Source organism: Mesoplodon mirus, assembly GCF_964341445.2.
Source record: "Mesoplodon mirus genome assembly, chromosome: 6".
Taxonomy (NCBI): Eukaryota; Metazoa; Chordata; class Mammalia; order Artiodactyla; family Ziphiidae; genus Mesoplodon; species Mesoplodon mirus.
Window position 1 is genome coordinate 133,026,979 of NC_138982.1, and position 25,020 is coordinate 133,051,998.

Here is a 25,020-nt window from a genome sequence, read left to right on the forward strand (position 1 = left end):
TGTATCTGAAAGAACAGAAGAGTTAATACCTCCCTCTGGAGTGAAAATCTAAATTAGATTTGATCACACTCCATAAGACAGACTTGTTCAATTTGTGGGTTGCATCTGTTTTTTACAATTCTCTTGATTAGCTAAGACCAAACTCTGAACAGAACTACTGAAAAATTTGTTGGCTTTGAGAATCATGAGCTATATAAAAATGAAAATTGCTGTGGCAATGAAGCCACAGAGTCTGGGTTGTGTGCTTCACCCATTTTTGTTAGTATATAAATGTTCAGAGCAGCAGATAACATTCAGACTCCAGAAACCTCCTCTTGCTTCTCTACTGAACTACTGAATCCCCACCTCTAGACACCATGTGTTGCAACTACTACAGAAATTCATGTGGTAGCTGTAGCTATGGCTGTGGCTACTGTTCTGTATGTGGCTGTCTCATTGTCTGTGGATAGAGATCTGGTTATGGCTCTGCCTACTCTGGATAATTGTCATTTTATATGGATGTCATTCTTCTTGCAGCTAGAATATAACTCTAATGCATCTTTTCTTCTAAAATCATCATTCCAAGATCATTTCTGTCTCAATGTCTCATAATCACACCAGATCCCACTGAATTGAGAAGAGTAAGAGGCTTTCAGAAACTGATTGTCTTCTTGAAAGTTCTATTTGTAATTGAGGGAGCCTGAGTTACTCCATAATGTTCTTGGAAATTTGAAGATCTCATTTAGGTCATATTCCAAGTGTAAACTCACTGCTCTCTTAGTCTATGTTTCTATATTGTGATTATTTCCAAATAAATATATTTTATTGGTCTTAGCAAGTTTGTGTATCTTTTATGTCAGACATGCTACTGATTTATATTTTTGTCTCCTATTTCTGTGTCTTCTTCAGAGGCTGGCAGGACAAATGCTCAGCTGTTCATTATAATTGTGTATGTCTGGCTTCCACTCTGACTTGTCAGTATCCATGACATAGTGAAAGTTACATATCTTGAATTTCACCCCCAGAATAATGGCTCTTTATTAGCTGAGACTGGTGGTCTTAATTCATTTTACTTAAGGGTCTGTTTGGAAGCATTTGTGTGTCATGATCCTGGGTCTATCCATTTCTTTCTTTTAATATTAATCCACACTCATGTACTCATCAACACATGCACACACATACAAACACACACAGACAATTGCCTCAGAAAAAAATTATTGGAAAAATGTTAATGATGAAAAAAGTAAGTTGGAAGAGGAGGAACAGAAGGCTCAATATTTAGGTGTATAAATAACCTGGAGACTGGCTAAATGGTCCTGGATATAGGTGGTGGCATAGATAATTAAAAAGAGTAGATGAGCAGGAGGAACATTGTGAAGGTAAAACCTATAAGATCTTAGGCATCAGTAGTGAAGGAGAAGGGGGAAATATAGAGAAGATAATTTCTAAAAAAGTATTTCTTCTTGGCACATAGAATTTTGGGGTATTCAGAGCGGTATACACAATTATATATCTGAAAGACTGGTATTGCAAAATTAGTAAGACTAGGATTGCAGATGTGTTCTGTGCCTTTCTAGAGACACTAAATAAGTTGGGTGAAAGTGTGATAATGACACAAAAAATTCTGAACACAAGAGCTCTTTCAAATATGTGACACCATCTGAAATAAGCATGACTCCCTTATTCAGTGCTTTATCGCTGGGTGTATCTAAATCCAGGCAAGATCACCCACTACTAGAATTATTTTGGGGGAAAATTACCAACTCAGGGAGAAGGGTGAAATTAACTCATCTTACATATCCAATCCTGTCCCACCCTGTTCTAGGATACTACAAGTTATAAATGAATTTGAGTTTTGGAGCCTGAGTAAAGATGATGATGCTGATACCAGGAAAATATAGAACTGAAAACATTTATGTTTCTATATCTGGGAGGAGAGGCCAGTTACAATAGGTTTTGGCTTTAGAAATCCCGTCTTCATGTGGGCTGTAAAAGACTACAAGAACTGAAGTCAACATTCAACCACCTGTGGTTAAATAAATTGACTGTTCCTAGAATCCCTTGAAACTTGAAAGAAATATCAGTCTTGAGAAGAAGAAGGGCAAAAGACGTTGGATGGATAGATTGATTGTTACTCTTGAAGGAATAGAATCATTTCTTATGAATTAGATAATTAGTAATCTCATTCATCAAACACTTACCTCTTAATAGAGGACATTTCATTATATACACAGAATGAGAACGAAAGCATTCATCCCTGCTTTCTAAAAGTGTGGGAAAGACAATAAAAAAAACCCACAAGCTACAAAGATCAAAATATTACTATAATATAATTATACATAAAGTTATTTGGGAAATACAGAGAAAGGAATCAGAAGAGAGACCAGGACTAAGAAGAAGTAGAGAGAAGGGCCAGGAATCTTTCTGAAAAGAGACCAACTTGTAGCTGAAATAGGGAAGATGAATAAGAGTTGGTCAATCATACAAAGGACAGGAATAGCTTTGGGGGCAGGGGAGGAGGAAATACATTTCAGAAAATATCCATGTGCTGGAATCTTATTGCAATAGCTATCATCCATCCTGAAGGAAATATAACCACTAGTTGGGCTTAAGGAATAAATTCACAGATGTGAGTAAGTAGAATTCTAAGATGACCCCAATGACATACACCACTGTCTGATCCCCTTCCCTTCAGTGTGAGAAGGACCTGTAACTTGCCTCTAACCTTGGCAAAGGTGATGGGATGTCACGTCTGTGATTATAATTATATTTGGAGTTGGCAAAGAAAACTCGAGATGGATAAATTTGAATTTCAGATTTAAAAAAACAAATTTTTAGTATGTTTCATGCAAAATCTGGGTCATACTTGCAAATCTGGAAACTCAGTTAATTTATACAGAAAAGATACTTTGCAGGTGTCCTGGCTGATACCTTGATTGCAATATTGTAAGACCTTGAGAAGAGATCCCAGTTAGGCTGTGCTTAGATTCCTAATCCACTAAGACCCTGCAGGCCTAAATGAGTGTTGTCCTGAGCTGCTATTTTTGTGGTAATTTATGAGGTTTCCCCTGCTGTTCTCTAATGTATCTGGTAAGAGGTATAGTTGACTTGATGACCTGGATGTCATATCTGCATATCAGTAGAGACTAGGAGACATCAAGGATAGATCACTTTGGAGTAAAAGTGAGAGGGTGAGAGGTGCTATCAGCCATACTTGATGAAAATGGCTTATGAACAAAATATTGAAATAAAACTCATTTAGGACCCTAAGTGATATTGAAATAGTGAGAGGCTCTGACACGTGCGAATTTTGTAACAGAGTAATTTCACAATGAAATAGGTCATCATAATAAATGATAAGCTCCTTATTACACCAAGTGTTCATGCCTTCAATGATTGGAAAGGAACACTTTATGTAGCATAACAAAGAAGAACAAATGCTTGATCTTTGTAATGTAGTAGATGTGGACTTTTAGTAAGTTTACTAACCACTTTGTATCTCAATTTCCATATTATATTCGCATTCATTGGGATCAAATAGATTAAAATGTCTGAAGGAAATTTGTGACTGACAAAATATACAACAGTTATTGTAAAGCAGGCGTCCCCAGCCAGCGGCCTGTTTGGAACCGGACCGCAGAGCAGGAGGTGAGTGCTGGCAAACGAGTGAAACTTCATCTGTATTTACAGCTTTTTCCCATCGCTCGCATTACCACCTGAGCTCCGCCTCCTGTCAGCACTATGGTGAGTTGTATAATTATTTCATTACATATTACAATGTAATAATAATAGAAGTAAAGTGCACGATAAATGTAATGTGTTTGAATCATCCCAAAAGTATTAGCCACCCCCGACCCCGGTCCATGGAAAAATTGTCTTCCACAAGCCTGGTCCCTGGTGTCAAAAAGATTGGGGACCACTGCTGTAAAAGATATTATATTTTTGTTGTTCTTCTGGTTTGAACTAAATGACAACATAGAGTTGATAAAAATTTATTGAGGAACGGTTCTAGGGTAATATATTATCAGAATATTATATTCATGGGTATTCGAATTCATAGGCACTCTGTAACTACAATGTTGAGCAGTTTCTGTATAGAGCAGCATTGTGTTCTTAAGTAAACTAGTAAAAGTAATTAGTCAAACTCATTTTAATAGCTGCATTCAAAACATAAACTTCCCTGCCCTTCCCAGAGTCTTGCTACATAAAATATATTTTTTGGAATCATGTGTTCAGATGATTAGATAATTGAAGAAACTTTCCTTATCAACTTATAATTGGCTTAAAACAGTGCCTGGTTGACAACAAGCAAACATGGTTTGATATGAAGCCGATGCTATAGCTATGAAAGACAAAGTCCTATCATTGTCAACTGACAGGATTGATAGGCACATATTAGGTATTAAATAAATATTTATTGCATAAATGACAAAATTGATGCTGTACTCTGGCCCTTTCCATCAGTATATAAGGTTTCCAGGGTAGTGGGTGACATTAAAATTTCAGAAGCGTCCTTCTGTATCTCAATTGAAACTTCACCTTCTGCTACATGTGTTGCAACTATTATAGGAACTCCTATGAGGACTGTGGATATGGCTCTGGCTATGGCTGTGGGTATAAAAGAATAATAGCTATTGTTTCTTTATGTTTTATTGGATTTTAAAAGTATTATTAATAAATAATACTTAATTAAGAATATTAGTAAATGATCAGAATAAAGATGACAAATCATCACCAGGAACTTCATTGAAAGTCTCCTAAAATACCAAGATTGAGACCATATTAGTCTTCATTCACGTGGGCCAGACATGTGTTTTACATGATGTTAGTCCATCCTAGTCACCATCTTCTGGTGACAGGGGTTCTGCCAGGAGACAACCAGAGTTAGACACAACCTAAAGACTCACTGAGACAAACCTCAAAATGAGGAGATCTTTACTCTGGGAATATAGGACAGTCAGGCGTATCAACGAGCTGCATATAGAGATTTTTATCTGTGAGTGAAAAGGATAAGTCTGAATACCTGCTGTAGGGGTGGAATTATATCTGTCTAGAGGCACGTGTTTCAATATATACTATCAGAAAAGAGAAAATTGCAGTAGAAAATAGAATATTTGATAGTAGTAGTGCTACTGTTTTTGCCAGTGACCTGAGTCAAACATTGAATTTTTCTAAAATGAGACTTACATTAGATCAACGTAGATCGTGGTAATTCTTGGTGCTGCACATGAAAATAGTTTTACACAGATGCTTATTGGAAAAAAACATTAGCTATGCCTTATCTGTTTTGCTACATCAGTAACTAAAATAGCCACATGACTCATAGTAGTCAAAGATTAGATTTGGTCAAGTTTGGACAGAAAATAATAATATTTGTATAATATTTTGAGAGTGAAAATTCTATTTCCTTTATGGAAAAATTTACATTGATGTCATCAAAATCTATTTACTAATGATAAATAGTAAATGTCTTGCCTCTTTCAAGAAGGATACTGAATAACATTTTGCCATAATAATGTGTTTAAATATTTTGTTAATAAAAATATACCTACATGACACATACATAGAAAGTAAAACATTTTGAATGAATAAAACATTGTTTCATTTATCAGTTTGATTATATTAAGATCCTGTTCCCTTTTTTAAATTTCTTATCAAGGCAGATGAAATCAGAATAATAAATATTTTGTGTCCTCACACCACTGATAATTAAGGGTGAGCTTATTAAAATACAGAGGATCTCCTAAATTACCTTTATGCTATACTTAAACCTTCACTTTATTCTGTTCTTTAATCTCATCACCATTACATAAGGAAGACACCACTCTTTGACTGGGCTGGAATAAGAGTTGAAACTATCTTATGGAGGGGTTTACAGTTTGGGGAGGTCAAGAACAAAAAAGAATTATTTGTGATCAACTGAAATTCAAATGAAACAATTGAAAATGCTCCTTGCTTATGTGATATCTGGTTAGAGAATGTTAAAGTGAAGGTTTGTTACATAAGATAGTTTTGTAAGTGTGACTGTACCATCTTATTAAAAGGCCTCAGTTGGTTAAAGCAAATCTCCTTAATGCCTTAAGGAATTATGCTCCAGTCTTGAAACAACACACTAATTACATTAGTTATAAAATTAGCCAACCCACACCTAGGGAATATAAAAGGCTCTCTGCAAGGAGAAATGTCCAGACTGAAGTAATCTACATCACTTCCTACCCAAAGTGGAACAACCAATACCATGTGTGGCTACTACGGAAACTACTATGGGAGCCACAGCTATGGATGCTGTGGCTATGGAGGCCTGGGCTGTGGCTATGGCTCCTGCTAGGGCTGTGGCTTCCACAGACTGAACTGTGGCTATGGATATGGCTTCCACACTCTCTGTGATTGTGGCTATGGATGCAGCTCTTGCTATGGCTCTTACTTTGGATACTATTATTGAGGATGCCATAGAAGACACTCATCCACTATACCAGGATGTCAGGATTCACCACTTCTGAACCCCATATGTTCTGTACCTTTCCCTTGGACTAAGATTGCCCTATATCAAGGAAGTTTAGTGTGGTCTGTTGTTGACCTACCATCTAACCTATACATTCCCTGAATTTATCTCATTAACTTAGATAAAGTGTAATTCACCTGTGACCTCAGAGTTCTGTCCTGTTGATATCTATTAATCCAACTGGTCTAATGTGTCATTTAAGACAATTGTTTCCTTATTGATTTTTTGTCTGGCTGATCTATCCATTGATGTAAGTGGAGTCTTATAGTCCCATACTTTTACTGTATTTTTGTCAATTTTTCCCTTTATCTCTTTTAATATTTGCTTTATATATTTAGTTGCTCCTATATTAGGTGCATATATGTTAACCAATGGTATAGCCACTTCTTGTATTGATTATTTTATCATTAAATAATGGCCGCTTTTTGTCTGGTGTTACAGACTTTGTTTTAGTCTGTTTTATCTGATATGAGTATTTCTACTCCAGCCTTCTTTTGTTTCCATTTGCATGAAATATATTTTTATCATCTGTTTTAGGGTTGGTGTAGTACTGATGAACTCCTTTAGATTTTGCTTGTCTGAGAAGTTCTTTATCTCTCTTTCAATTCTGAATAATAATCTTTCTGGGTAGAGTATCCTAGGTTGTAATTTTTTCCCTTTCAGCACTTTAAATATATCATAACACTCAGTTCTGGTCTGCAAAGTTTCTGCAGAAAGATCAGAAACTGACAACTGACAGCCATGTCAGCGCTCCCTTGTATGGAACTCTTTGTTTTCATCCTGTCATCTTTAGAATTCTCTCTTTAACTTTTGCCATTTAATTATGATATGTCTTCATCTGGGTCTCTTTGGGTTTATTTTGTTTGGGACTCTGTGCTACCTGTACCTGGATATCTGTTTCTTCATGTTTATTTTTCAGCCATAATTTCATCAAATTCATTTTCTCTGGTTTCTCTCTCTCTTCTCCTTCTGGGATCCACATAATGTGTATATTAGTATGTTTGATGTATTGTTTTTATTTTTTAATTTGTTTTCCTTTTTTTCTGTTTTGATTGGGTTATTCCCCTTATTCTCTCTTCCAGATCATTTATGTGTTCTTAAGTATTCCTTAGTCTTCTGTTATTTACTTGTAGTGTGTTTTTCATTTCAGTTATTGTATTCTTCAGTTCTCACTGGTTCTTTTTTATATTTTCTAGTTCCTTGTTAAAACTCTCACTGTGTTCATGTATTATTTTCCCTAGTTCGGGTCTTATTACTAATACTTTGAACTCTTATCTGTGAATTATTTATCTCTGTTTCATTAGTGTTTCTTTGTTGTTGTTGTTGTTGTTCTTTTATTTGAAACAAATTCCTCTGTTTTCTCACATTGCTTAACTCTCTCTGACTCTATAAAATTAGGTGAAATAGCTACCTTTCAAAGTCTTGAAGATGTGTCCTTGTGTGGATGTGTCCTTATACAGTTTGTGTGTGCCCAGTGGCTTTGGTGGGAAAGCTGGATATGAAGTGAGTGTGGGTTAACATCTTTCCCCAGTGTGTGCTAGTAGCTATCACCTTGACGGGAGGTGGGGCTGTAGATGAAGGGGCTACAACCAGGGCAAAAGGTGAGCCAGAGCTTCTCCTGGCTCTGACTAATACACCTGTGGAAAAAGAAAATATGAGAGAAAGAATGAACACTTGCCTCTGGTGCATCCTGAGATGACAACGATGCCATAAAGACAAGGATGGGACATCGGTTCATATAAAATTTAAGCTTCCTTGTTATTTTTTAGTCACTGCTCCCTCTGTATTATCAGTCTAGATTCTTAGCTTTGTGCTCTACATGTTTATGCTTTTGACTCAGTGGCTCTTTTCCCCACCACAACTATCAAAAATCTTCTAAGTTTAGGTATGGTGCTGTGGTGTGTTGATAAACCATTCTCAGGAGGAAAAAAATGTCCTGACTCATGGTGTTTACAGATTTCTACAGTGTAAATTCTCTTACTGTTTCTGACATAAATCTACCAACATGCTGCCACTAAATGCAGACATAAGCAGAATACTTTCCCTGAGCTGATACAAGCAGGCTTATGGACAGTAACTGGTGTATCTGTCTGATATTCTACTGTAAATCATTCCTCCAAGAGAGGTTCATTGATATCATCTCAACACAAAATGATTTAGCACAGAGACTCACTTTATATTTTATATTTACAGATGTACACGTAGTTATATTTTATAATCCTGTTATATCATTTGATTCTTAATTTGTAATTCCAGGTTTTCCTTTGAAGTCACAAAAATTCATTTTCCAACTCACTTCAAATTTCCACCATCCCCTTGACCCCAACAATAAACAATGGAAAATAGCACTTTCATATGAAAAGGCAAAGTCACAATAATAGAAGTAATATAAGATATGGAAGTGTCCATCAATAGATGAAAGGATAAAGAAGATGTGATATATACATATGTACATATACATACGTGTGTGTGTGTGTGTGTGTGTGTATATATATATATATATATATATATATAATGGAATATGATTCAGTCATAGAAAATATGAAAATTTGCCATTTGCAACAACATGGATGGACTTGGAGGGTATTACACTAAGTGAAATAAGTCAGACAGAGAAAGACAAATACTGTATGATATCACTTATATGTGGAGTCTAAAAAATACAACAAAGTAGTGAATATAACAAAAAAGAAGTGGACTCACAGATATAGTAAACAAACTAGTGGTTACCAGTGGGGAGAGGGAAGGGGAAATGAGCAACATAGAGGTAGGGGTTAAGAGGTACAAACTATTAGGTATAAAATGAGCTACAAGGTTATATTGTACAACACAAGGAATATAGCAAATATTTTATAATAACTATAAATGGAGTTAACCTTTAAAAATTGTGAATCATTATATTGTATACCTCTAAGTTATATAATATTGTACAGAAATTATACTTCAATTAAAAAAAAATAAAAGACCCTGAACCATGCAGTTGCTGATATGCAATCCGAGGACAGATTTCCTGCTGCTTGATGGAATCTTTTGTTTCTGTCACCATGAGTCATAATGGTGCCTGGTCTCTGGTTATGAGCTGCTCATCCTACAGCATAATATTCTGGTCCTATGGGTTCTATCTATGCCTTTCAGAACAGTTCAACTCATTAGACACCTCCTCTCGTGTTCCCTAACCCAACCTCCATATTTAACATCAGACATGCCAACTTCATTCCTAACCCGTGGGAAAAAAAGTAATACAGATTCAGCATGCCCAATTTTGATTAACCTAAATGAACAGAATGCCTTATAATTTATAGAAAAGTTTTGCTTTTATTTTTATTAACATTATTTTTCCTCAGCAATGTTTATTTCATATAATTCATGTGAGAAAATAAAGTTCATGTTTATTAAACTGTCTATCCATGTAAATATTGTTTAATTACATTTATATTAATTTCTCTCCATCATTTTTCCTTTTTTAAATTTATGTGTGTGTCTAGTATGTGAAAGAGGAACAGAGACAGAGAAGGTTAGAGACATGAGAGATAAACAGTGAAAAGAGACAGATAAAGAACCAACATTGACTTGGGATGTCTCCTAAGGTTTTGATGTAGCTAAAAAGTCAAAGATCTGAACATCAGGTCTTTCTGTCTAAGGCTATATGTAATCTGGGCTTTCATGTGATTCAGTGGCCACTGCTATATCTGATCATACTACCGATTTACATTCATATGCTACATTTTAAAATGACACTTTGCTGACCAAAATTGTCCTTTCTTCTATCACCATATTTAACAACACCAGCCGTTGCCTATTTCTTGATACCTTAGTTTTGGCTGAATTACTAAAAACTGTGCCTCAGAAAAGAGATAATTTGTTCCTCTGACCTCAGATGTTTCTGTTTATACTCTGCATGTCATTCACAAAATAGTTCACAAAGCATCCTGTGTCTGATGGCTGCTGACTCACTGCCTGATGGTTGGTGTTCAGACTCTCCAGGAAGAATCTACCCACTGTTCACCACCTCAGCAGGACAGTCTTCAGTGCACTGAGTCACCGCCTCCCTCTTATACCACTGCTCCATATTTTTGAGGTTCCATATTTTTCCTTTGAAATCCCCAAAATGAATGTGTCCACTTATTCTATTTTTTCTTAAGAAGCCTAATGACATTGGGAAATAAATAAATAAATAAATAAAACAGGATTTTTTTCACTTTATTTTATTTATTTTTATACAGCATGTTCTTATTAGTTATCTATTTTATACATATTAGTGTATATATGTCAATCCCAATCTCCCAATTCATCTCCTCCTTACCCGCTTGGTGTCTATACATTTATTCTCTACATCCATGTCTCTATTTCTGCCTTGCAAACTGGTTCATCTGAAGCATTTTTCTAGATTCCACATATATGCATTAATATACATTATTTGTTTTTCCCTTTCTGACTTACTTCACTCTGTATGACAGTCTCTAGGTCCATCCACATCTCTACAAATGACCCAAGTTCATTCCTTTTTATGACTGAGTAATATTCCATTGTATGTATGTATCACATCTTCTTTATCCATTCATCTGTCGATGGGCATTTAGGTTGATTCCATGAGCTGGCTATTGTAAATAATGCTGCAATGAACATTGGGGTGCATGTGTCTTTTTGAATTATGGTTTTCTCTGGGTATATGCCCTGGAGTGGGATTGCTGGGTCATATGGTAGTTCTATTTTCAGTTTTTTTAAGGAACCTCCATACTGTTCTCCATAGTGGCTGTATCAATTTACATTCCCACCAGCAGTGCAAGAGGGTTCCCTTTTCTCCACACCCTCTGAAGCATTTGTTGAAAAAACAGGATTTTATGAAATATGGTATCAGGCAAAAGATGATTTTGATTAAATGGGCTTTCTATTACATTTTTAAGAAATTATTATATTTTACCCCAAAGCTGTTTAGGCATCATTATATTTGAAAAGTGAATACTACCATTGAAAGAAGGTGTGGTACATATATAAATGGAATATTACTCATCCATAAAAAAGAACAAAATAATGCCATTTGCAGCAACATAGATAGACCTAGAGAGTCCATCTCTAGGTGGACTAGGCGAGTCAAGTAAGCCAGAGAAAGACAAATATCATATGATATCACTTATATCTGGAATCTAAAAATAAAGGGTACAAATGAACATATTTACAAAACAGAAGTATATTCACAGATGTAGAAAACAAACTTATAATACCAGGGTATGGGGGGAGGGATAAATTGGAAGATTGTGATTGATATATACACACTACTGTATGTAAAATAGATAACTAATAGTAACCTGATGTATAGCACAGGGAACTCTACATTACTCTGTTATGGCCTATATTGGAAAAGAATCTTTTTTTTTTTTTAAAGGAATATAAAACTATTTATTGACCACTGTTCACCAGTATTTACAATAAAGTAAACAATATACAGTTGAATAACATTCTGATTACTACAAAGTTATTGTTTTTCCTGGCTTCTGCTGAACCAGTAACCCAAAATACTGAGAAGACTGAGCCTACATTTAAGGAATGGGCTGGGGTAAAGTTTGAAAAAACATGCAGGTCAAGTTTAGATTAGAAAACTTTGTTCACTCATTTATTCCTGCAGATCCTAAACTGCCAACATCTCTAACCACCTGATTAGGTTTCCATTAACAAGTCTGAGACATTCCATGTATCAGTCTTTCAGTAAATACAGCACACAGATTTCAACTTCTTATAAAAGAATGGTTTTCCAAAAGGAAGCTTTAAATGTCCATTTAACTAAGTCTTGCTTGGCTAATTAAAACACACCAGAATTGTTTTATTTTTTTCATTTGGGTTGACAGAGATAAACTTTTCCTTTCGGGGGGGTTTTACATATAAAACTGCATTTATATGATGGTAGATATGGATGCAGATTCTGATAGGGCTGCTTTAAAAAATTACCCAATTTAAATGGTTTAATTTGTCTCATTAATTACAAAATTATTTGAAAGGTTAAGACTTAAATTTTCAATTTAAGTTGAAGTGATTTCTTTTATTGCGCAAAATGACAGAATCCCAGAAACGTGGGCTCATCCATGGTTGTGAAAGGCTGTTTTTGTTTTGGTAAATGTGTTTAAACAATAACCAAAAAACCCCCAAACCATTTACATATGTATTTTATGTATACACATACAGAAAACCCAGAATGGTCCTTAGGCATATAAGAGTTAAATGCAAATTCTAAATTCTGATTGAGTAATGACTATGGAGATTTTCCCCAACATTTAGAAAAGCTGTTCTCTAATGCAGAGGAAATAATATACCATGGTATCAAATGTTCTTTTCTGCTAAAGGAAGCAACTACAGAAAGCTTTTATTTATTCAAAGTAACCAGTGCTACAGATGCAAAAAAAACAAAAACAAAACCCCCAAAAAAACCCCCCAAAACCCAACAACTTCCCCAATACTACTTCAAAACGAACATATCAAACTGGATTTTCATTAGAATGTAGTTATTTCTTCACACTAATAAATCAAAAAACCAAGACCCAGATTTTATATATATATATAAATATATATAAAAAGCAATGCAAACAATTATTGAGCTTCATCTTCTGGACAAGAATGCCAAGTTAGTCTCTCCTCATAAAAAGCAATTACAATTTGAGGACACTTCATATTTGCCTCTTTTGCCAGCACCAAGTCCGCCTCATCTGAATCTTTCCATTTCATGAGAAACATTAATTCTCCACTGCTGTCTGTGGCACCAATTATTCGCTCTGGGTCAAGACCTCTGGCAAAACCTCTTGGTTTATCAGCAGCATCTCTTTTCTTCTTTGATTTGCTATCATCAGATTCACTGTCAGATAAAGATTTTCTTTTTGTTCCATCTTTTTCTTTACCAGCTTTTTGAGAATTAAGAAATGCTTCAATTAACTCTGGACAATCTAAATTTTCTTCGGGTTCCCAAGTATTGTCTGTAAATCCCTTCCACTTCAGGAAATACTCCACCTTCCCATTCACTACACGTCGGTCCAGTACTTTTTCTACCACAAATTCTTCAGGTTCTGCCTCTTCGACTTTTTTACTTTTTCCATTCTGTTTCTTTCCCATTTTTTGCAATGTAGTTTTATTGGACGCCATTTTTTATTGCAGACTTGAAGAGCTATTATTCACCGCCTCCGAGCTGCTCCGGGTCCCGGGTCTGCACCGTCTCCGGCCCTGCGCGCCTCAAGCTCCAGCCCTGGAAAAGAATCTTAAAAAAAAAAAAAAGGAGTGAATGTATGTATATGATGTATAACTGATTCACTCTGCTGTATAGCTGAAGTTAACACAACATTGTAAATCAACTATACTCCAATAAAAATTTTAAAAAGAAAAAAAAAGAAATTCTAATTGAAAAGAAAAAAAAAGAAATTCTAGTTGACAAACATAGTTCCCAAGCATCATTTTGAAGCCTGAAAATCTATCTTAATTATTTGAAGAAACGTACAATGTTTCAATAATGTCAGAGATACATTTGGCACAGTGAAGAAAAATAATGATTTATTTTCCAATTTAAAAAGAAAATAAACATTTTATTTTTCTTTTGTAATACTGGAAGTTTTACTAATGTCCTTGCACAACTTCTAGCATCTTATGTCATGCATGAGAAAGCCAGTGAGAAAAGGAGACACAGGAACAATAATAGACATTATGTAATATGTCTTAAAAATGGTTGACACACAGTTACTAACAAAGAAAGAAAAATTGACTGGTTGAAAGAGGCTGAAAACCTATTTCTCCCTGAAGTTTAATATAATCTAAACTAGAAGCATGAGGGAAAGCTGGGTTTTTCATCATATCCATACAAACATGACTACTTTCAATGTTTGAAGATAACAAACTACATAACTGTCAGTGTTTGTGGGGTCAGAGGAAATTTGGGTTCAGCAACTATAAAATCAGAGAGGAAGCTTCTCTCCCCATTATGAAATTTCCTAATAGCTATATTTTGATTGAAAATACAAAATTTATATTAATATCTTTGTCAAAACTCATTTAACTGTACTCTTAAATAGATCTAATTTGTTTTAAGTAGATTCTATTTTAATAAAATTCATTATATATTTAAAACTAAAAAGGAAAAAAAAAAGAGAAATAGTTTCTGCTCTGTGCTAGTTTACTCTGTCCATGATTGGGGCTTCCTATTTCCATCAATACTTCACCCATCAGCTGAAAATTGAAGGAATGAAGAATGAGTGCATGAATCTCTTGACTTCTCTGATACTGTCCACACACTTTTTCAAGACATTCCCTACTGCAAATCTAGGGCATTTGTAAAAGCAAAAATGAGCCCTAGCTGAAAAGATATAGGAGTTGAAGATGGAGCACCAAACTTAACCTTGGTATGTTTTACAGATACATCTACAGCACCTTCATATATGATAACAAAAGGAAGCATAAAATATACACAGTTTTTGCCCGTAAAACAGTCATACATTTTCTGGAAAGACCAAAGTAATACATACTAAAGGAGAAGTTCATAAATAAATGCCAAATACGTTTATATACCATAGTAACTTGCCACCTTATTGCCAGCAACATAACCAATAACTAGTTATATTGAATTAGAAGGAAGTGTTTTACAAGAGTTTATGAATATATATTATATCGATCTTTCATAAGCAAGATTCAGGAAACATGTTTCTCTAGACAAGATTTATTTTTAAACCCTTCTTCTTATGGAGGAGTGAAAACAAAACAAAAAATAGGATATTTATTTTCATATTTTACATCATGCCATGTAATCAGGTCATATTTATTCAATTAAATAAATATGAGTGAGACATAGCATTTAAAATAGAACAAGAGTTCCATTTTAAAGGTCCATAAATTGACCATGGAATCCTGGAGTAGGGGCAAATCATCTCAGTTATGAGGGACTCATTTTGACACTAAATCAAGATATTTATGATGTCTGAAGTAAATTAGTGAGATACAGCATGCTACATTGCCTGTGGTTTTCCCCACCCATAACTGAGTGGGTATAAAAGGCACTTTGCAGACGGTGACATTCAGACTAAAGATACCTACTTTTTGTTCTTCAATTGAACCTCCCACTCCCAACACCATGTGTTACTATGGCAACGATTATGGTGTCTGAGTTATGGTTACAGTTGCCTGGGCTGTGGCTGTGACTGTGGTTATTGTGGCTATGGTTACAGCCTCTGTTGCCCATTGTGCTGTGGAATATACTTATCCTATGGCCTCTGCTAAAGAATATTTAGGGCTGTTGGCTATATCTTCCTCTTCTATTGTCACTATCTCCAGGTTTCCTTTGCATGAGAAATTTTTAAATGTCTTCACAAATACTAACCTTATAGTAAACTGAGGTAAATAAATGAAATTCATCATGCCCATTTTGATTCATTATTATCTATTGGATTGTATCATAGTTTATGGAAAAAATTTTCCTTTGATATTGTATTACCTTTATAATGCTTTGAAATTTTTAATTAAATTTTATTATAAATTTTACTTTAAAATATGTATCTATTACTAAATAAACTGTATTTCATAGAAAAATATTGCTTTGTTACATTTATGCTGAATTGTCTTCTCCAGTTTAGCTTGTATGTTTGTGTATTTGTGTGTGATTATTCACATGTGTGTTGTTGTGGTGAGGGAGCAAGAGAGAATGAGAGAGAGGAAGAATTCTTTTTTTTTCTTAATAGATCTTTATTGGAGTAAAATTTCTTCACAATACTATGTTAGTTTCTGTTATCCCCTCTCGCTTAAGTCTCCCTCCCACCCTCCCTATCCCACTCCTCTAGGTCATCGCAAAACACCGAGCTGATCTCCCTGTGCCATGCTACTTCTTCCCACTAGCTATTTTACATTCGGTAGTGCATGTATGTCAATGCTACTCTCAGTTTGCCCCAGCTTCCCCCTCCCACCCCATGTCCTCAAGTCCATTCTCTATGCCTACGTCTTTATTCCTGCCCTTCAACTAGGTTCATCAGTACCATTCTTTTTCTTTTTCTTTTTTTTTTTTAGATTCTGTATATACTTGTTAGCGTATGGTATTTGTTTTTCTCTTTCTGACTTACTTCACTCTGTATGACAGACTCTAGGTCCATTCACCTCACTACAAATAACTCAATTTCATTTCTTTTTATGGCTGAGTAATATTCCATTGTATATATGTACCACATCTTCTTTATCCATTCATCTGTCAGTGGACATTTATGTTGGTTCCATGTCCTGGCTATTGTAAATAGAGCTGCAATGAACATTGTTGTGCATGTCTCTTTTTTTAATTATGGTTTTCTCATGGTATATGCCCAGTAGTGGAATTGCTGGGTCATATGGTATTTCTATTTTTAGATTTTTAAGGAACCTCCATACTGTTCTCCATAGTGGTTGTATCAATTTACATTTCCACCAACAGTGCAGGAGGGTTCCCTTTTCACCACACCCTTTCCAGCATTTATTGTTTCTAGATTTTGAGAATGGCCATTCTGACCAGTGTGAGGTGATAAATCATTGTAGTTTTGACTTGCATTTCTCTAATAATTAATGATGTTGAGCATCTTTTCATGTGCCTCTTGGTCATCTGTATGTCTTCCTTGACGAAATGTCTATCTAGGTCTTCTGCCCATTTTTTAATTGGATTGTTCATTTTTTGATATTGAGCTCCATGAGCTCTTTGTATATTTTGGAGATTAATCCTTTGTCCATTGTTTCATTTGCAAACATTTTCTCCCATTCTGAGGGTTGTCTTTTCATCTTGTTTATGGTTTCCTTTGTTGTGCAAAAGATTTTAAGTTTAATTAAGTCCCATTTGTTTATTTTTTGTTTTTCTTTCCATTACTCTAGGCGGTGGGTTAAAAAAGATCTTGCTGTGGTTTATGTCATAGCGTGTTCTGCCTATCTTTTCCTCTGAGAGTTTTATGGTGTCTAGTCTTACATTTAGGTCTCTAATACATTTGGAGTTTATTTTTGTGTATGGTGTTTGGGAGTGTTCTAATTTCATTCTTTTACATGTAGCTGTCCAGTTTTCCCAGTACCACTTATACTTCAATTATACTTCAATTAAGAGAGAAATTATACTTCAATTAAAAAAAAATAAAAGACCCTGAACCATGCAGTTGCTGATATGCAATCTGAGGACAGATTTGTATGTTCTTGCCTCCTTTGTCATAAATTAGGTGACCATATGTGCATGGGTTTATCTCTGGACATTCTATCCTGTACCATTGATCTATATTTCTATTTTTGTGCCAGTACCTTATTGTCTTGATTACTGTAGCTTTGTGGTATAGTTTGAAGTCAGGGAGCCTGATTCCTCCAGCCCCGTTTTTCTTTCTCAAGATTGCTTTGACTATTCGGGGTCTTTTGTGTTTCCATATGAATTGTAAAATTTTTTGTTCTAATTCTGTGAAGAATGCCACTGGTAGTTTGATAGGGATTGCACTGAACCTGTATATTGCTTTTGGTAGTATAGTCATTTTCAGAATATTAATTCTTCCAATCCAAGAACATGGTATATCCCTCCATCTGTTTATGTCATTTTTGATTTCTTTCACCAGTGTTTTAAAGTTTTCTGAGTATAAGTTTTTCACCTCCTTAGGCAGGTTTATTCTTAGGTATTTTATTCTCTTTGTAGTGATGGTAAATGGGATTGTTTCCTTTATTTCTCTTTCTAATTTTTCATTGTTGGTGTGTAGGAATGCAAGAGATTTCTGTGCATTCATTTTGTGTCCTGCAAAATTACCAAAGTCATTGATTGGTTCTAGTAGTTTTCTGGTGGCATCTTTAGGATTTTCTGTGTATAATATCATGTCATCTGCAAACAGTGACAGTTTTACTTCTTCTTTTCCAATTTGTATTCCTTTTATTATTTTTTCTTCTCTGATTGCCATGGCTAAGACTTCCAAAACTATTTGAATAAGAGTGGCAAGAGTGGACATCCTTGTCTTGTTCCTGATCTTACTGGAAGTGCTTGTAGTTTTTCACCACTGAGTATGATGTTTTCTGTGAGTTTGTCATATATGGCCTTTTTTGTGTTGAGGTAGGTTCCCTCTATGCCCATTTTCTGGAGAGTTTTTATCATAAATCGGTGTTGAATTTTGTCAAAAGCTTTTTCTGCATCTATTGAGATGATCACATGTTTTTTATTCTTTAATTTGTTATTGTTGTGTATCACATTGATTGATTTGTGTATATTGAAGAATTCTTGCATCCCTGGGCTAAATCCCACTTGATTCTCTTTTGTGGTCACTATATACCTAAAAAGGAAGAGGGTAAAAATATCAATGCTTTCCAACAATGTTCATAATAAGTCCATTTTTATATATGTCTCTAGAATTTCTTCTACCATATCTGTTAGCTAATACTCTAAGTTTTTTAAATGGCTATTTTTATAATAGTTGTATTAAAACTATTTAATACACATCAGGGCATTAAAACTCGCATGTATTTGTAAGTTTTGTGTCTCTTGCAACACTGATGGTTGGATTATATCAGCTTGAGCTCTGCCTCTATGAAATGTTTCTCAAATAAAAAAAATATTTTGCCTGTAGAATGAGCATAGGCATTCAAATTTAAACTGTCAGCACTAATAATTACATTCTACCTTACCAACATGGTGGCCAAATAGTACTTTAAGATATTCCAACTTATGATAAATATTTTAGAAAAAAATCATACAATGTGTATAACAAGATAAATTCTTCAAAACAATGAGATATTTTCTCAGTATCAAATTAATATTAGGTTATTTCATGTTTACCTAGGAGTCTGGCCTTTATCAAATATATATGCCTCTACGTATTAACTTTCTCCAGAATCAAATTCATTTTCCACATTTGAAGTAGTTCTGTTTTACTTTGGAAACTCAAACTAGTGGCATCAAGCACAATGGAGAGCTGGTGAAAAACAAAGCAAAACAAAACCAAGAATAAAGGGACCAATATTCTGAAGATTTAGAAACTCTGAAAAAGTGAGCTGAAAAATCTTCAGTTCTTGATTCTAGATGCAAGGCACAAGACTGCTGAGGGGAAAAATAATAAGCAAAATTTTAGGTGCCCTATCTTTTTTTTCCAAGACTGGCTAAACGCAATTGGACACATAAGATTCTGATAAAAATGTACCAGTAGAACCCTGAGCTTAACACACAGCCACATTTCTCCTTGAGATATTTTCTAAATTCTGAAGTTTCAAAGGTCAATTTCCTAAGATACCAAGCAGGTGTGCTTGAAAATCAGATAGAACTTTTTTGTCCATATTGAAGTGATGAAAAGATAGTCAATACAGTTCAGGAATTTTCAAGAAGAAGTACCTTTAACTGAAAGATTAAAGGAATACTCCTTTAGCCTGAAGCTAAACAGAGGTAGACAAGCCCGTACTAAAATTCCAGGCACCTCATTTTATGTTAGTCTTTGTTTGGATTAAGCCCACCAGATTTTTCCTAATAGCCAGGACAAAATTTAAAAAAAAAAAAAAAAAAACCTCTTTGTGGTGAAATGCAATATCATTCTGGATCGTCTACAATTTTTATACAAAATGTTGAGCTCATGGAATGCTAAGAAACAACACAAAAGAATCAACCAAAACATAAGGTGACCAGAAGGTGAACCATATATTAGATTTGGAAACAAGAAATTTTAAAAGTCATAATTAATTCATACAAGAAACTTAATGGAAATTTGCAAAATATGTGGTATAATTGCACAGATTCACCAAAGAATCAATTTTAAATTCTAGATCTTAAAAAGAAAGCAAAGGCATGCTATTAAGAACTCACTAGACTAGTTACAGGAAATCTGAGTTAGTAAACTTCAAGATAGGTTGATGAAAACTATTCGAGTGAAGTAAAGATGGAAAACTTGTAATGTTATATACAGAAGAGAGTATAAAGAACATGTCAGGCCTCATGAAATAGTAAAACCTTCATGTAACTGAAGTTCAGCTGAAGAAGAAAAACATAAAGCAGAAGCCATTTTTGGAGAAAAAGTAATCCATAATTTTCCAAAACCGATTAACGATACCAAATCACATTTTCTAAAAGTTCTGCACTGCCAAGAGGGAAAATTACAATTAAAATCACATCGGCATAACCCAAGAGCTGAAAATTAAATGCAAAGTCAAAATCAGAATAGCTAGAGAAACAGACAAAATACCCGCAAAATGTATCAGTAAATAGAATCTTCAACAGAAATAAAGGAAGCCAAAGGAAAATGTGATGATATTTTAAGGAAGGATAGAATAAAAATAGCTATTTAGAATCTCATGCAGTCAAAAGTGTCTTACGAAAAAATAAAAATAAAAGTCTCTGGACAAATAAATAGTAAGAAAATTTATTTTTATCAAGTATTAATTATAAAAAATAATAGAGTTGTTTAGGCAGAAGGAAAAAGATCCAGACAAAAACAGGGACACACACAAAAATAAAATGAATCGAAAAATATAAATAAATATTGATTGTGCACAACTGTTAATAATAATTTCTTTTGAGATTTAAATATCTAGAAAATGAGCTACATGGCGAGTATACTGTAAAAGACTGAATATAAAAATAACTAACTCTAAGGTCCTAGACTTATTAGGAAAGAAGTAAAAGAAACATATTTCAATAGAGTGTAATAAGTCAATGAAGCTGAAGAGGAAAAATGCAAAGTGAGTAGTGGAAAAACTGCAGGTGAAAGATAAAATTTCGGAAAACTATTTGGTGGTCTCTTTTATAGCTCAGCAATTCTGGTTCTAGATATATTCCAAATTGATACGCCTATTTGGATAGATTAATCAGGGCTAGGAAAACTTCTTCTGTAAAGAGTAAAATATTTCAGATTTTGCAGGCCATATGATCTATGTTCCACTACTCAGCTCTGTAATTGTAACATGAAAACAGCCGTAGACCATACACAAATGAATGGATGTGGGCGTTTTCCAATAAAACTTTACCAAAGCAGATGGTGATCAAGACTTTGTGGTTCCTTGGGTTAGATTATTATTCTGCAGAATATGTTCTTTCCTTTCTCACCTTTAGGGCAGGATTATCCATTCCTCCTCTTTTAAGATTGTCTACGAAAGTCACTCAGTCTGGCTTTACTATGAACAGAGCATATTTTCCTGATCCTTGCCTTTGGGTTTAACCATGCTATTTGCATTGGCCAGTGGGATGTTGGAGACATGCCTTGAACATGGGTATATGCATGCATGTCTAAGCTTTCTTTGTGCTCTACCCTTTTCACCTGGAGAAGATGCTCCCAGTCCAGGGAGAATGAGAGAGGAATGGGGAAGGCTTTAAACCAGAAAACAATCTGAGCCAAAACCACATTATGTTGGCCAAATCCCAGCTTACCTACAAACATATTAACAAGACATAAATATTAAAGTTATACAACACTGAGATTTAAAGGATTTTTTAAAGCAACATTTTTACAGCAATAATTAGCTTGTCAGATATACTCATAAGTGTACAAAGAGACATGTACAAGATTGTTTGTGGCAGCACTATTTGTAAAATATTGTTGAAAATTCAAAACAATACAAATGACCATCAAGAGTAGAGGTAAAGAAATTGTAGTATATTTGCACATTGAAATTTTATACAGCAGTGAGAACTAACACAAAAACAAAATGTATGAATAAAAAAAAGAAAGTGTGAATCAAAAGCAGCCAGATTAAAAGTCTTATTCGTGTGATTCAATTTGCATAAGTTTCAGAAACTGGTAAAACAAATTCATGGTTTTGGATATCAGGAATGGTTACGCTTAGGAACTGGTACTGAATGGAAAGGGGCATAAGGAGAGTCATCGGAGATGCTAGTGTTATATGATTTTTAAGTACTGATTAAACAGGTATGCTTTGAATATTCATCGAGTTCTACTTTTACGATTTATGCACACTCTGGATGTTATAAAATATACACAAATAAAGTTTTTTCTTCTTATTAAGGAGCATAAAAACAAGTTGAGTCAGTCATGGAAAATATTTTGTAGAAAATATCATCTAGTAGAAAAGGTATGCTTTCATCTGAGAACAGGTGGAGAATTGGGCAGAATTCTAGCATCAAGTAATTTCCCTTTCAAGGTGCCCACACACCAACTAAAAGCAATATAAAATTTCAGATTGTATAATGAGATTTTCTAAATATATATATATATATATTATAATATAAAATATATAACTATATACAATTTTAAATAGAATGGAATTATAATTATAATAAATATGTAAATGTTGTAATTTATAATAAATATAAACATTTCAAGAAATCCACAGTTGGATAGAACAAATATTCAAAAAAACACAACTTAGAGGAATGCTTGTGTGCCCCTATGTCATCTCAAGTAATATGGTAATATTTATCAACTGACCAAATCTAGAGTGAGAAAAGGCTTTGAAATAAACAAATGCTTCTTTTAAAAGAGTGAATAGAGTACTTGTTGATCAGTTTTAGATTTACAAAAAAATTTAGCAGAAAGTAAGAGAGTTCCCATATATACCCTCATCTACCTGTCTCCAGTACCTGCTGTTATTAATTTCTTGCGTTAGTGTGGTATATTGGTTAGAATTGATGAGCCAATAGCGATACACAATTATTAACTAAAGACCATAGTTTATTAGTGTACATTGTGTTGTGCATTCTATGAGTTTTGACAGGTGTATAATAATATGCATTCACCATTACTGTATCATGGAGGATAGGTTCGCTGTGCTAAATATCCTAGTGTTTCACCTATTCATCCTTCTTTCCCTCCCCCACAGCACTGGTAATCACTGATCTTTTTATTGGCTCTGTAGTTTTGTCTTTTTCAGAAGGCCATAGAGTTGGAATCATTCAGTACATAGCCTTTACAGATTATTTTAGTAATATGCATTTAAGGTTTCCTCGTGTCTTCTCGTGGCTTGATAGCTCATTTTATTTTATTGTTGAAAATATTCCATTGTATGGATGTATTACAATTTGTTTACCCATTCACCTATTGAAGGACATCTTGGTTGCTTGCATGTTTTGCCATTATGAATAAAGCCTCCATAAACATCCATGTGCAGGATTTTGAGTGGACATATGTTTTCAAATCATTTGAGTAAATACCAAGGAACATAATTGCTAGGTTACATGATATGAGTATGTTTAGTTTTACAAGAAACTGCCAAACTATCTTCCAAAGTACCCGCACCATTTTTCATTCCAACGAGCAATGAATGAGACGTCCTGTTGCTTCACATTCTTGCCATCATTTGGTGTTGTCAGTGTTTTGGATTTTAGCCATTATAATAGGTGTGTAGTAGTTTTAATTTGCAGTTCCCTAATGACATAAGATGTTGAGCATTTTTTCACATGCTTACTTTTCATCTGCATATCTTCTTTGGTGAGGTGTCCTTCAGATCTTTTGCCCATTTTTTAGTTAGGTCATTTGTTTTCTTGTTGAGAAAACACCTTTTTAATTTTATTTTTTTAATAGATCTTTATTGGAGTATAGTTGCTTCACAATACTGTGTTAGTTTCTGTTGCACAAAAAAGCGAATCAGCCATATGCATACACATGTCCCCATATCCCCTCCCTCTTGAGCCTCCTTCCCACCCTCCCTATCCCACCCATCTAGGTCATCGCAAAGCACCGAGCTGATCTCTCTGTGCTATGCTGCTGCTTCCCACCAGCCAACTCTTTTACTTACATTCAGTAGTGTATATATGTCGATGCTACTCTCACTTTGCCCCAGCTTCGCCCTCCCACCCCATGTCCTCAAGTCCATTTTCTATGTCTACCTCTTTATTCCTGCCCTGCAACTAGGTTCATCAGTACGATTTTCTTTTCTTTAGATTCCACATATATGCGTTAGCATACAGTATTTGTTTTTCTCTTTCTGACTTGCTTCACTCTGTATGACAGACTCTATGTCCATCCACCTCACTACGTATAACTCAATTTCAGAGAAAACACCTTTTTAAAAGTCACTCCTGTGATGGCAGGAATCCTAATATTGTAGCAAAGTAATCTTGGTTATGAAGCCTTCATTTCACCCTAAGAATCAAGAGATTCCAAAAGTTTTATAGTGACAATTAGTGTGAAATATGTGATAAACACTGCCTGTGGTTTTTCCCATCTACTACTGAAGGTGTAAAAAAGGTCCTGTGCAGATGGTCACATTCAATCCAAGGCACTGTTTCCCTGTTTCTCAACTGATCCACCCACTCCTGACACTATATGCTTCTACAACAATTATTATGGTGGTCTGGGTTATGCCTGTGGCTGCCTGGGCTGTGCCTATGGCTGTGGCTATGGTGGGTATGGATATAGCTGCTGCCACCCATCTTGCTGTGGAAGATTCTGGCCCTATGGACTTTAGTGAGGAAGTTCTATTGCTGCTCAGACTACTGGACTTCTTCTCCTATGATTCACTGACTATGATTCCAGGGATCTTCACATGGAATTCTAGTCTCTTTTCAGATAATGGCCAACCCATCCTAGCCTCAATAATGGTATGGGGTGGGGGGAATCTAAGTTCAAATTTGTCATGTTTCACCTTGGTTGATTAAAATTATTTGAAATATGTTATGACAT

At 34.7% G+C, this 25,020-nt stretch overlaps 2 protein-coding genes and 1 pseudogene across 3 annotated transcripts; 2 read left to right on the plus strand and 1 right to left on the minus strand.

The window, feature by feature from the left end:
* Nucleotides 1-356: 356 nt before the first annotated feature.
* LOC309806029 (keratin-associated protein 19-7-like) lies at nt 357-24,805 on the plus strand (the record flags this gene model as incomplete). Its single annotated transcript, XM_082624380.1, has 2 exons — nt 357-419; nt 24,617-24,805. 2 exons carry the CDS (start codon nt 357-359, stop codon nt 24,803-24,805), a joined length of 252 nt encoding a protein of 83 aa, XP_082480506.1.
* Nucleotides 6,218-6,421, plus strand: LOC309805912 (annotated as a pseudogene). The gene has a single exon. The product of its transcript is annotated as an uncharacterized misc_RNA (transcript).
* Nucleotides 11,865-13,701, minus strand: LOC309805911 (chromobox protein homolog 3-like). Its single transcript, XM_082624284.1, has one exon. The coding sequence runs from the start codon at nt 13,604-13,606 to the stop codon at nt 13,061-13,063; it is 546 nt and encodes a 181-aa protein (XP_082480410.1). The 5' UTR covers nt 13,607-13,701; the 3' UTR covers nt 11,865-13,060.
* Nucleotides 24,806-25,020: the final 215 nt, after the last annotated feature.

Coding starts and splice junctions, on each gene's coding strand:
- LOC309805911 (XM_082624284.1), bottom strand. CDS start 13,606: ATGGCGTCCAATAAAACTACATTGCAAAAAATGGGAAAGAAACAGAAT.